At 40.4% G+C, this 14,232-nt stretch overlaps 1 protein-coding gene across 10 annotated transcripts in view; it reads right to left on the reverse strand.

Moving 5' to 3' along the window:
• Positions 1-14,232, reverse strand: part of CELF2 (CUGBP, Elav-like family member 2) — a 383,288-nt gene that overhangs the window by 251,411 nt on the left and 117,645 nt on the right. For 3 of the 10 annotated variants that reach the window (XM_014949074.1, XM_014949070.1, XM_014949071.1), the window contains exon 1: positions 10,505-10,688. The exons of 3 other annotated variants lie outside the window; for them this stretch is intronic. In XM_014949074.1, coding sequence (XP_014804560.1) covers positions 10,505-10,611 — 107 coding nt within the window. In that variant the 5' untranslated portion in view covers positions 10,612-10,688. Of the gene's footprint in view, positions 1-10,504; positions 10,690-14,232 lie in introns of those variants that run through there. 4 more of the 10 variants (XM_014949072.1, XM_014949069.1, XM_014949076.1 and 1 more) reach the window with 3 other exon arrangements.

The raw sequence follows: 14,232 nt of genomic DNA on the forward strand, positions 1-14,232 counted from the left end.
CCTCATACCCCCCCCCCCCCCAGTATTGGGCCAAGGAAATGCTACTGTTGGAAACACTTCAAGGGAAAGTTTCCGAATGACTTCACTCTCTCCCAAGGCTGCAAGGCAGCATGAAGAGAGTTCAAATCCTCTGCTTTATTCCCCCCTAAGCCAATGAACATGCTCGGGATTCAGCTTATCTCTGGCATCAAAGCAAGTTTCTAACAGAGGCGGCAGAAGCAGAGCTCGGCGACGGCAGTGTAAATTTGGAGCGGGCTCAAATGACTTCAGCGGAATCACTCAGGATCTTCCACTAATGCGAGGGGAAAAAAGGAATCTGGTCCAGGCAGCGTTCCTGAATGCAAATGAGGTGTTCGCTATCTTTCACAAAAGAAACAACCTTCCAGGCAAACCACGAGCCTGAAAGTAGTAGCGGGGCTAAGAGCAGAAAATACAGCCTTTTGGTTTGTGCGGCGGGACGTGAGCCTACCTGCCTGTAAGGGAGTGAGGAGGGCCATCAGCTTAACTTTTATTTGGAGACTTCTGGAGGGACAAGAAAAGGGAGAGAAAAAAAAAAAGAGAGAGAAAAAAAACCAAGGAGAGCACACGAGCACAAGTTACACAAAGCATTTGGGCAGAGCTAAAGGATGGTGTAAGCACCGTAGGCAATTAAAAGCAAAAAGTAGCACATTTCTTTGAGTGGCAAAAAGTAGGGGACCTGATTCTGCACCGTTTTGCCATTTGTGAAGACTTGTATTACTTTTAACAAGTCCACCTTTGCCAGTTAGATCTAACATCGAAAGAAAGTTTTGCATTACGTAACCCTAACTTTTCAGTAAGGATTTTTTTATTTATGAAACCAAACACACAACACTCTTCCCTTTATCTTATTTTAAGAAATTGAACAATTTGCATAAAACCAAAACCCTTTTAAAAAGAAAATTAAATTATTGGTTAAAGCTGATCAATGAATTTTAAGTATTGAAGTCTTAGCCGCTCGTGAAGCTCCCCCCCAATTCCGTAGGCTATTTGAGCTAATTTTCAGAAAGAAACGTCATTTAAAATTAGCCTTGTGAAAAGGTACCTCAAATTAAGCATTTCTAGAGCTTTCACTTGAAGCACATTGATATTATGTAAACTTGGTTGCTATAGTAAAACTTCCCACTCACTTTTTTTTTTTTTTTTTCCCCTTCCTATTTTATACCACTGAAGAGGTGATTTCATCCCGCTGTGGGTATAAAGCCTTTGTTCCATTTTGCGGGTAATAACTCAATCTTTCCGAAAACAATTAGGCAAGATTTTATGGCGCAAGGCAGACGCTACACGGGATGGAGGGCTTTCAGGCAAGGCCTTTAATTTGGAGGAACACCCTGCTTTGTTAATAGCATGCAAATACTTGGGACAGTCAATACAGAGCCCTGGAACAGGCTGCCCAGGGAGGTTGTGGAGTCCTCTTCTTTGGAGATTTTCAAGACCCCCCTGGATGCAGTCCTGAGTAACATGCTCTAGGCAATCCTGCTTCAGCAGGGGAGGTGGACTAGATGATCTCTATGGTCTCTTCCAACTCTAAAAATTCAGTGAAATTGAGTGAAATTGAGTGAAATTCAGTGAAAGTAACGACCCTCGGGTCCAATCCTGCACAGTGCTAGTGCTGAGCAGGACCTGCCCAGTACCACTCGCTCCGGTTGGGCTATTCACCACCCTCAGCACTGTATTTAGCAAATACTAAAAGAGTAACAAGTAAATATTTGCAAGACCAAGTCTTACCGTCCTGTTATTTATTTACAGCCCCATTGAAGAGCAGCACTATTGATCTGTAGGTGTTGCCTTTGTGTAGTGCCTTGTCCATATAGACACAAGACCAAGGCTTTTGTCAACCCTGTCCTATCTCAACTTGACAACAGGCACTGACTGGTTTTTCCTCCTTTTTTTTTTTCCTTTTTCCTTTTTTTTCTTTTATGAACTACCTTATCTTCTCACCCGCTGACTGATTCCATCAGCAACCACTACCCAACCAGAAGAGAAACTGGGGCACTGCATGCATTGGGCAGACCTGATTTTCTACTAGACAGGAGGCACATTACTTATGGTCAAAAAAAGCACTTTTCCAAACAACCCTGGAAGAGGGAACTTAATATTGTTGGACTTGGCTATTACATTATCTTCCCATGAAAAAGTATAATCTTTTATATGTAAATCTATATGTAAATTTATACGTATAATCTATTACTCGGGATAGAAGGAATCGCACCTCTGGTGCTCTTGTCTGTGTTGCTCCATCCTCCCAATGTGCAAAAGCCCCACTTGTGTCTTCACAAGGCAGGGGAAAAAGCCCACTGGAACCAAAAACCCTCATCCTCCCACCCAAACCCACAGGAACAACTATTAGGAGACACAAAATCCTCCCCCATTTTATAGAAATTTGAGATTTCGGCAGATTTTTGCCCAGTAGGGAGTCTGGTTATTGAGAGAGATGAAGGATCAGGATGGTGAGGATGGGCTGAACATGGCAAAAGGCTGGATCAGGAGATGATGCTGGAGGGCAGCTCCAACTCCAAAAGCAATGGGCAGAGGCAAACGTGAAGTTCTAACATGGCATCAGCAAGGCAAGAGGATGGGTAAGGGACATGGCGAGGGACAGGAAGCCAAAAGTAGATTTATTTTTAAAAACAACTTATAAAGAAATCTGAGGGGTTTATTACAATTTCTTCTGACTAACTGCAGGATCTTTGTAATGTTAACCACCATCTCCCCTCTCATTCACTTCTGCTACATGTTTCTCTTTCTTTTTCACTGGAAATGACTGGATTTCACGTTACGCTTACAGTAAAAGGAAATTTTAGGTAGGAAATCTTTAAGGTAGGAAATTTCACAGGTCTTTTTTTTTCATTTGTTCTTGAAGTGCCTAGCGGTCCTCAAAAATAACAATCAATCACCTTGATAATATGTAAAGTAACTATCTTTGTTTACATCATTATTTCCTGCAGACAGAACCCATTAAACCTCAGACATGAAGGACAGAAAGAAAAGGCTCCTGCAGTAACTGTAAGGCATTCGGACATGCAGAAAACTGCACCATGCCCGTTTGTTTGGTTTTTTTGTTTTTGTTTTTGTTTTTTTCCCTAAATGGACAGTGTAAGAGTTGCCATGTAGGTCAGATCAAAAGGTCCAGCTAGTCCATGACCTTGACTCTGCTCATGGCTTGTAATGGATGCAAAGAGAAAGAGCATGAATGTGGCAAGTGTATCATGATCCTTCCCACCTCCCAGCAATCCATGGCTGAGGGGTTTCCTAAAGTCAAGGACCGTAGCCGAACCAAGATGTTTAACAGGCGCAAAACTGCTGATTCAATTTTTCCCCCAAATTCTCTCTCTGAAAGGGTCATTGATGAAGTCACGTATTTATTACTCCCAGAGCTGCCTCTGAAATGGGCTGTTCTTAACTTCAGAGATTTGGGGCTCAGTACAACTAATAGGAACATTGGCTTTCTTTTCTAAAGCAAAACATTAAACCCAACTTAGTTTTTCACATAGAATGTTTCGCTTCAGTAGAGCCACAATAATTCATCTGCAACTTTTTAAAGAAACCCAGCCCATTGATAACACAATTCTGTAAGGGAAAAAATGGTGAAACCATGAGGTTCCTAGGGCAGGCAGCTAGTTTGGCATCCTTTTGTGAGAAAGGCTCTTTAGGGAAAATTTTGGTCACTCTGGGTTGCTATATTTGGGGGTGGGGGTTAAGTGAGTTAAATGTATGTTCATCAGCCACGCACAGACAAATCTCCATATGATTCATTGGAGCAGCACTGCAGAACACCTGATGTTGCCGATGCAGTTCTGTTAGTGTTTTGTTATTTTTAAAGGGGGTTATATAACTCTCTCATTAAAATTAAATGTGGGCTGAAATGATGCAGGCAAATTCTCAAGCTTTAGAGTGAGCTTCTTCATTGCGGTTTAGCCTGAAAATAGATGATTTTTAGGCAGAAGAGAAAGAAAATGAAACCAAGAGGTTGTTACAGTTGAAAATCGAGTCTCTAAGAATTTAAGTTTTCCGATAATTCACCATTTCCTTTCTAGAGGGCCTCAATTCTTCAGATGCTGACCTGCAGCTTCCAGGGAGAGCAGGTGCAGGATTTGAATCTTAAATTCACTCTGTAGCACAGCTATCGTATCATCCACAGCTATCTACACTTGCAAGGTTCAATTTCCAGATGATCTACATTCGGGTGCCCTTGCTTTTCTCTTCACTTCTCTATTTGTCTAAAAGGGACAGTAAATTCCCGTATCCTCTCCCCGATTTTCTCTTGGGTTTTTTTCCCCCCTCCCTCCAACCCTCTGCTCTGTCTTCCTCCCGGTGACAGACTGTTGTCTGGCATCCTCAAAGGCTGCTCTTGAAGATGACCTGCTGATTTGCTGCCATGGGAACTCCAGTGTGAGGACAGCGTTTACCCCTCACGCACCGAAGGGTGCCAGCAACAGTTCCCCGTGCCACCCCTCTGCCGGGTAAAAGTTTGCCCTCCTCTGTTTCAGAAGCCTTGCAAGGGACATAGGAAATCTGTGCCTTAAAGAACAGGAGTCCTGCAGCCACTCCAGTGTCCAGCAGCAGCCCCTGCTGAATAATTTGGAGGAAGGTGAAAAAGTCTAATGGCATATGTGAGCATGCAAATTGCTTTTCGAAACTAGTGGAGAAAAAAAAGCTTAGGCAGCAAAGCATGAGACTCGAGAAAAACCCTCTCTAATGTAATGGCAGAAAGCATTATCTTCCTGTAAGGGCCATATTTAAAACTTCCCGAGCAATTTCACATGTAACCCTATTCCTTTGAGTCAGAGAGAGTTAACTCAAAACTAGGTTATTCTACTGGAGTAAGGGACGCAGGCTAACACATCAGCCACCGAGTGCGCTACATGGAGAGACGAGCAAGTAATTCTCTCCTTTCCCCACCCCCCAAACACAATTTGGGGTGTTTTAATTGAAATAGAAGGATCGTTTTTACTCGGCTGCCTTTTGCAGGGCAGCTTGTGATCCACACTGTGTTCAGTCTCGGCAGCGCACTGGCAGGTTTACAGACCTACGATACTTTCCTATAAGCACCGACTCCTAAGAGTCTAATCCAGTAATGTGGGCTTAATGCACAATATAATTTCACGAACCACCTAGAAACTGAGTGCAAATTTGGGAGCCGATGCTTTCCAGAAATGTCAGTTTAGCCATTAGTTCAGAAACCCTGAAGATGGATCCGTCTGATATTAGCCCACGAAATGGTCCCTGATCCTTAGTCTATCAGAGAAAATAAAGTTGTGTGACAACAGCTAAAATCCTTTTTACATCCTTGCTCGAGCTGATTACTAGTTGTGCTATCTCAGCCTCAAGACCAGAGTGAGAGATGAGAAAATTAGGGACCAGACCAAGATTTACACAAAATTTGGGGAAATTCCTGCCCCCTTCCATCCAATAAAGATAGTTAACCTTCCGTGCATCATTAACTTGCCAAGAACAGTATTAAAGCGACTTTAATTGACACATTTGCTTCCGCTGCAGGGTGAAATAACACAAAAGCAAAACAAAACACACACAAAAAGCGCTTTTTGCCACGGCAAGAGTGTTAGAGAGGGAGAGGGGAAAAAAAAAAAATAAAAAAAAATTCCCGTTTTTATTTCCTCTGTGAGGATGCCAGCAGTCCTGTTTCATAAACTCCAGTGATTCATCACCATCCCAGGCAGCCAATCATTCCGCAGGTCAAGTAGAAATGGGCTGTAGAGCCAGCAACTCCTGCTGCCCCGATAATGCATGTCATTCCAGGCATGGCGACATGCTTTCTCAACAGCTGCCATTTTCAGTTACCTTTTCTATGGCTGACATACAAGTAAATGTGTTGGAAGCAGTAAAACAGTCATAGGAAAGCAGTTGCGAAGATAAATAGCACCTGCACGTGATAATCTCTAATGTCATTAGAGAGGAAAGAGGGATGTGTTTTGAAACAGAATTTCTTTCTTCTGAAAGCATCGCTTGACTTCGGGGAGGGGGGTTTATGTGAGTGTGTGTGTGACTGGGAGGGGGTTTTTGGGTGTGTTTCTTTTTTTTTTTTTCTCAAACATCCAGACATTCGTCATGGTTCTAACCTTAATAGATATAACTAGGGAAAAAGGGGGAAAAAATACCCACAAAACACTCAGCATTAAAGAAAAAAATCTCCTTGCAATTCACTTGTGAGAAAAGATTTTGTCTAGCGAGATTTAGCTTGAATTCAGTAATGCTCACTTTAAGACACACAACTGCTCTAATTAAGGGGAAAGAAAAGGATTTTCTTCAATCGTTTCTTTTCAGTCTTTATTCCTTATCATCTAACTTAAATTTCATGAACTACTTGTACAATACCTGTCCTCTGAATTATATGTAGTTGAATACTTTTTTTGCAGATGGAAGCTGAGTGGGAGTTCTGAGGGCACAGGACTATAGAAATAAACACCCTCACTGCAAAAAATGTTTAAACTTCTGTGCACATATGTATGTGTGTACATATGCACACAGATGTATACCTGCACAGTAGATGCAGAGCACGTGTAATTTATGTACATAGACCACGTCAAGCCCCCATGTCTGCACACAAATGGCAAAAAAGCCATAAATAATAAAATAACTGTTCCCAATAACAGTGCTGGAACAAGATTTCAAATGCATAAGATTATCCATATTAATTTATGGTAATCTACAAATGAATGCTGCAGAGACAGTACAGGTTATCCAAAATGGTACTTGCATTTAATGAGAAACTACCACAAAATATCTTCAAGACAGATTTAGTTGCATCTTCTAATACCCCCTGAATTAATAGCATGCAAAACACAAAGTACAAGCTCTGTTTCCCCTTTGGAAGAACTGGCTCTTGAAATGCCAAAGGAAAGCCGAGCTTTTCTCTGCACACAAAGTCCTCTTAGACATCTTGCTTTCAGATTTCATCAACTTAGGTGTTTTCAGGGCTGTAAGCAGTGAACTTTCCATCAGCAGCATCTTCAGCTAATTAACCCTCCTGATTACAATAATTAGTATTGATTCACTCCTGAATGACTTCTTAAGTATTCAAGCACAATCTACACTTGCAGTAAAACTTCTAGATATGAATATTAATTGAATGCTCTCCTTTGTTTTTCAGCCCCAAAGGTATAGTTTGCAATCTTATATACTTAAATTTGATAACAGAAACACTTCAGTTTTATTCTCATTTAACAAAGAGAATATTAACATGTTGATGTTAGAGATTGTGGTTCATGAATCTGAAAATAATAATAATAATAAAAAAATATATATAGACGAAGACTCCAGGCTAATAAATAAATATAATTCACTTCCATCTCCTATGGCAGCACGGAAAGCCAGTTCCCAGGGTAAGACCCATCCTGCTCTTGCTCTGACAGACAGGACTGAGGACCATCTTTCTTTTTGGCGTTATACCTGGTCATCGCAAGAACAAATAACAACTCACGCGGAGTCAGAATTAGCTCTCTTAGCTAATGTTGTGGCAACAGATGTTGCCAAGTTTGACAACTGCAAGGCACCACATTGCTCTGCGAATGGGTGCGATGCAAAGCAGGTAGCGCCAGGTTACACCTGCGATGCTCATGCACAGGATCTCTAAACCTATACATTCTTCTCAAAAGCCGACACTTTTGTTAAAGCATGCTGAGAAATGGCTCGTGTTACAGATTTGCTTCACCTTCTTTGATGTTAATAATAATTGTTATGGCTCAAAAAGCAATATTTCAGTAAATATGCATAGAAAGAATATTCTTCTTTTTTTTTTTTAGAGTAATTCAGAAATTAGTCTTTGAAGTGAATGCAATGTCAGAAAACACCCTTTGGAAAAGAGCAAAGTAGCTGGCAACCCAAGACAAAAATCTGTAGTATATGTATTTTACGCAGCATCTTATCTGAAAGCATAGGAACTGCTATAAGCTTAGCATGAACTCACCTGTGAGAGAAGAGCGCTTAGGGAACAGGTTTAGTAATGAATAGTCCTTAAAAGTGGCGGTTGGGTTTGCTGCCCAGGTGCCTGGTGGTGGCTGCTACAAAAGTGGCATTCATCCTACTCTGGGCAATCACTAAAGGGGCATTTCCCTGTCACTGAGAGCGAGGGATTCACTTTATTGCCACTCACAAAGGGCAGCAGCTGCTAGAGAGCCCAGGCTGAAGGAGGATAACTTGATTAAAAAAAACAAACCCCAAAACTCCAGTTCTGTCAGAGCAGAGCAGTTGTGAATGAGTTAATGTTTGTCTCGAAAGAAGTTCTTCCAAGAAAGTGAATTATAGCATGGCCCCATTATATTAAACACCATCCTTGCTTTCTTCATGTTTATGCACAACACACAAGTACTACCTGGTAATCCATAACCTCTAGGCTTCTAGCATATTTTATGAGAAATTACCTTTTTGTTCACGTAAACTCTTTTCCTATTGATTTATACCACCTCGACACACAGGGGAAGGAGATGCAACAACAATAAAAAAATTGCAAAAAAGCATAGCAAGAACTCAGAGCCCCCCCCAAACATTTTTTTTTGTTGAAAATACATATCTGACTACTACCAATAAATCTTTCATGTCTTTTTTTTTTAATTAAGGGATCAAAGAGACCCCTCAACCCATATAAATCATGCACTAGACACCAGTTTAAAAAAAAACCACGAAACCCCTACAATTAATTAATCTAAGCAAAAAATAGTAATCACTGATAAATATCTCTCTTTTCTCTCAGAAAATTATTAAAATTGTTACTAAAAGTAATATATTTATTTATCATGTGAAGTACTTAAAGACTTTAAACAGTTTCAGAAACTCCACAGACTGATGACAATTCATTTCATTTAAGACACAAGCTGCTGTCCAAGTAGTAACTCAGAATTTTTCAAAAGCTTTGTAACAATTTCTTTTCATAATGCATAAGGTGCATGAGCATTTTGCCAAATTCAGCCCCAAAATTGTTAACTGTTCTAGTGCTAAACTATGGCTGTCTAAACAGAAAGATAATTCAGGAAATGTCATATGAATAATTTGTTAGATTTTGGGATAGGAATCATCCAGGTAAATTATTCTGCCTGACCTTAAAAATTCTAACGTATGCTAATAGCTGGATTATAAAAATGGAAAGTAGCATGGGCTCCCACTTTGAGATCTGATTTATCATTTTTATTGCATTTTCATTACCTAAACAAAATTAGAAACAGTATCTTCAAAACAGCAGTTAAAGTTGATATGATCAGGCATAAAATCAGGCAAGGGCACATTTGGCAACTGTGTATTCTCCGGATTGACAGCAGTATTGTAAGCTTTCAGAATCAATAAGTTTTCTCGCCACAGTTAAAGGAGAGGTTAGTAATAAATCTCCAACTTAATGCAATAGGCATAATTGTTAAGATGCAAACCTCCCCCTCCCTGCACTATTAGCAGCAGATATCAAATGAAGCAACCGTCACAAAATAGGCAATGCACTTCATATTCTGCTGTACAGACAAAAAGATTAAGGGAAATGAAAAAGGGGTTGAGAAAAGGAAAGGAAGAGAAAAAAAAAAAACCACAACAAAACCACAAACCCAAACCACCCCACCGCCAGACATACATTAAGCTAGTTTGACAGCACCATTGTTCAGCTGTCCCATTGTCAGACCAAAAGATGTATTCAACGCTACAATGTCTGCTAGCAAATAAACAAAAGACTACATTTTTCAAAGCGGGGTGCCAATTCTAGCATAATTCTCTGTGTGTGTATGTGCGTGTGTGCGTGTGTGTCTGCGTGTGTGTGTGTGTGTGTGTCTCTCTCTCTCTGAAAAGAGTAGTCGATGCCGGCCCCCCGCTAAACCTTGGAACATTAAGAATATATGTGTAATCCCACATAGGGGAGTATTTAGGTATTTTTAAAACGTCTTCAAGGGGTAAAGACCAGGTAGAGCATTAGTAGGTAGAGCCTATTTACATAGGCTAAGTGAAAATTAAAGTGAAAAGAGTAGTCGATGCCGGCCCCCCGCTAAACCTTGGAACATTAAGAATATATGTGTAATCCCACATAGGGGAGTATTTAGGTATTTTTAAAACGTCTTCAAGGGGTAAAGACCAGGTAGAGCATTAGTAACTATTTACATAGGCTAAGTGAAAATTAAAGTGGTATTTAGGGCACTAGCTCTAATATGGAGTCTCCCTGAGCTTTTTCCATGCTTATTCCATGCCCAGTGCATAATAATGAAGCAGGCAGAAATATTGCAAAGGAGGTGATAAAAGAAAAATCAGCTCTCGTTTAGGAAAAAAAAAAATAAAAAAAAAAGAGATCTATTCATTTTTTTTTTTCCTCCTTGCCCTCTCCATACATTTGTCGTCATACATGAAATGTGCGATTCTAACTAGTGGAAAACGCTACTTGCACACAGCAATGCCTGCCTTTTCCTTTAAATAGGGAAACTACTTAATACACGGCACGGTTATACTTGCAGCGGGCCCAGGCAACTCGAAAGCACGCGTTAAAACAAAGGAGACAACATACCTTAAAAGCAGCTCCTCATTTCTCATAGTAACAGCGGATTTGGGACAGCGCATGCTTTCTGCACCGATATTCTCAACAAAAGCCAGTTCAGAAGTGCGCTCAAACATCAATGCCACAGTAGCTACTCACTAATGGCTACTCTTTCTCTCTTTCTCTCTCTAGTCAGACGCTGAGTGGTGGAGCAAAGGGGCCCCTGCAGATTCACTAAGCAGAAATAATCCTCTCTGACAAGTTATGTTGTCTGGGCATATTTTACATTAATGCACTGTGCTGCCTATAGGGGTCTTGTTTGCGTTCACTCTAGCCTGGCTGGTGTTAGCTCTCTTAATTACCATCCAAAAAAAAAAAAAAATTAGCAACATCCCCCCCCCCACCCCCCCCCCTGAAAAAAAAAAAAAAAAAAAAAAAAAAAAAAAAATAAAAAAAAAAAAAAAAAAAAAAAAAAAAAAAAAAAAAAAGGGGGCGGGCCCCCCGGGAAGGGGGGCCGACCGCCGCCTAAATAAATAAATAAATAAATACGTTTTTAAAACATAAAGAGAAAAAAAATATATTAAAAAAAAATTAAAATGATAGATAAAAAAAAAAAAAAAAAATTAGCAACCCCCCCCCCCCCAGCCTCCCCTCTGAAAAAAAAAAAAAAAATAAAAAATGCATATAACTGAAAGAAAAAGGGGGAAAAAAATCTAAGGGTGAATGAGGGAAGGGTTTCCCCCTCTGGAAGGATGCATGCTTGATATGGATCTTTTGTTTGCCCTGCGAACTCAGTGAATACAGTGGCAAACAGATGCTGTGGCTCATAAGGCTCGTGCACTTTAAGGGAATTGGGTTAGAGGCTCTTTCTGGGGCTCTGGAGTCGCAGCTGGAGCTCTTGCTCTGTCCCTCCTTCCCTTCCCTCTTCAAGGCTGAGTGGCTTTATGGGACCTGCCAGCTCACATCAGAGAGACTGGGGAGTATTAATGCTGGCACCTGGGGATCTTCTTCAAGTTTGCAGTTTTTCTTGGCAATTTTAACCCCTCCAAAACACAAGTCCAAAATCCCTCCAATTTTAACCCCTCCAAAACACAACACAGTTACCAAGTAGCTGACTTTGCTTTAACCCAGACCCTTAGGCTTGGCTTCGGCAGAGTTCTCGCAGACTGGAAAGGGTGCTGCATTATTCAATGATTTACTCACTTCCTATGTATGAAAGGAACTCCAGCATGACACTGATTTCAGGAAAACAGCCTCTTTGGCCCTACTTGGGAGATCTGCCATGTATTTTGTAGAAACAGGTTGTGGTCTTCCCAGTTGCCAAGGCAGTCAGAGAGGTTTATTTTCATACCTTGATTTCAACTTCTGCTGAGCGAATCTTTAAACCATGCAGCTACTTTTGAGGCAGGAGGATGGTTGGTTTATTTTTTTTTACATTAACTTGTATTTATTTTTTAAGAAACCTATGTCAGATATTTAAGTAGGTACTTATTTGGCAGACTGAAAAAGTCAACAAGACCTTGATACTTTTTTGCAGTCAAAGGCTTCTCTGTACCACTGTGGCAGTAAAAATGCATCTTAAAAATGATTGTAATTTCCTCTGGGGTCCTATTAACATAAGAACATGTAAAACTCAATAAACACAAATCATCCAAAATTGTCAACTAGTAAAAAAGCCCAGTAGGAGTCAAATACACTGAGCTAGAAATAGATCTGGACCTCAAAACTTGGATACAAACTTTCATAGGCTTCTGGCTATGTCTGTCTCTGAACCTCTTTTCCTACGTTATATACTACACTGCCTTAAAATATACTGCTACAATATTCTGATGCAGTGCTACTGCTTCTAATTCCTTAATAGAAGTTGGCATTTAGGGGCTTGATCTTTTTGCTGGGAATGAAGGCAAAGAGGGAGCAATCACCAGTATAAATATACTGATAGCAAGATCTTGCCTTTCTGATAGCAGCTGTAAACTTCTATTAAGGTCATAAATTGTTTGCAACAGAAATGATCCTTTTGTTCTACGCTTCTCATTGAGCCCTGTGAGACTCTGGGATTAGTTTCAGTCATTCTGATACAATATTTGTCAAATGACCAAAAGAGAAGTTAAACCCCAAACCCAGGCATAATCTACTTTTAATGATACAGAGAGAAAGAGCTGAAGACGGTAGTTTTGGAAACATGGATATCATGAAGGGCTGCAAGTCAAGAGAAGACAGGTTTCAATTTGCTTCCCTTTTCATCTGCAAAACATGGTTGGGATTCGAGTTGCTCTTGCAATAAAAAAATAATAAATTATTTTAATGATTAGCAATTCAAACCAATTCCATGTTAAAATGTCATGCTCCAAGGTCAACCGAGACAACATAGCTTGTACTTCATGCTAAAAATATCCAAACAGTCATGGAAGGCGGCCAGGAAAATACTCAGCCAACATGACAAATCCCATACCTCCTGCCCCAAATACTAAATCCATTACTACCATTTCGGGCATGGCCACCAGCACTCCAGATTCCTCCTCCAGCACTGTTTGCCTCCAAATGACTTTTGCCCAGCATAACTCACCGTGACGCCTGGGCTGCTCCAAGACCAGTCTCGTGCTCGTGAGACTGATGGATGAGAAGAGGCAAATACCAGAGTAGGCTACAGAATATACAGCTGAACGGGAAGTGTCAAACAGTCTGATGAACTGCTACAGTTTTCCAAAAATATGGCAAGGATCAGCATCTTAAGACACTACCAGCTGAGGGAACAAAGCTTTCTTTTCAGGCTGGAGTAGAATGGCTCACACAGAGCCCTTTGGTGGGGAATCAATGGGCTTCTGTTGGGCAGCTCCACGCAGTTGCAAGTTCTTGATTATTTTTGTACTTAGAAAGACGGCGAAGCAGCAGCAATAGGAAATAAAGTGAAGTATTATGGAAGGACTCATCTACAGCCAAAGGAATAAATAAAGAAAAAGAAAATAAAATCCACAAAGCGGTAACACAGACAGACAAAAAGAACCTATGCTTTTTATCACATATAATGAAACGTCTGACAGAACAACATCTGCAGAGGGATCACAGCTGCTGAGCATGAGAGGGAATATGAGTATTATCTTTCAATTGTAAGATGTACTAAGCAGGAGTGCCTTTAAAATAATACGGCTAAAGGGAAGATTAAACCAGATGCACAGGGCTATCTGGCTTCTTTCAAGATGAAAGTCCAGCTGTGGAGTTTAAATTCACCATCTAACATGAAAATTGACTGTAGATTCATAACTCATATGTATATGTTGCAGAAAGTTCTGCACAAATTACACACAGTAGAAGTGTAATAGTTGTAATGTAAACCCAAGCCTTCTACATGTGGCCTATGCATTTGCTAAACTAATTATGTGATGTTGTAAATCCTTGAAAGGCCACAGGAATATGAGTCATTTACAGAGGCAAAATGATCAAAACTTCCATGGAAAACCAGTGACAATTAGCAATTTATATCAATTAAAAACATGTCTTCTGCTGTCTAGTTCTACTTCAGAGTATTCCTTGACCATTCCATTTACTTATGGTATTTTTTAAATACTCAGAAGCCCAAAATACAATGGCATTTTGCCACCCTGAAGCAGTAGTATCAGTCAAGCAATGAACTACACCTCACGACAGAGAAATGGTAGACAAGTGTCCAGGACAACAGCCCAAAAATCATGAGTGTAATCATGAGAGGAAGAGAAAGCCTTGATTCATTTTCCCATTTCACCACACATCCCCATGTCAGA

The sequence above is a fragment of the Calidris pugnax genome, unplaced genomic scaffold, assembly GCF_001431845.1.
Source record: "Calidris pugnax isolate Ruff unplaced genomic scaffold, ASM143184v1 scaffold125, whole genome shotgun sequence".
NCBI classification, from domain to species: domain Eukaryota; kingdom Metazoa; phylum Chordata; class Aves; order Charadriiformes; family Scolopacidae; genus Calidris; species Calidris pugnax.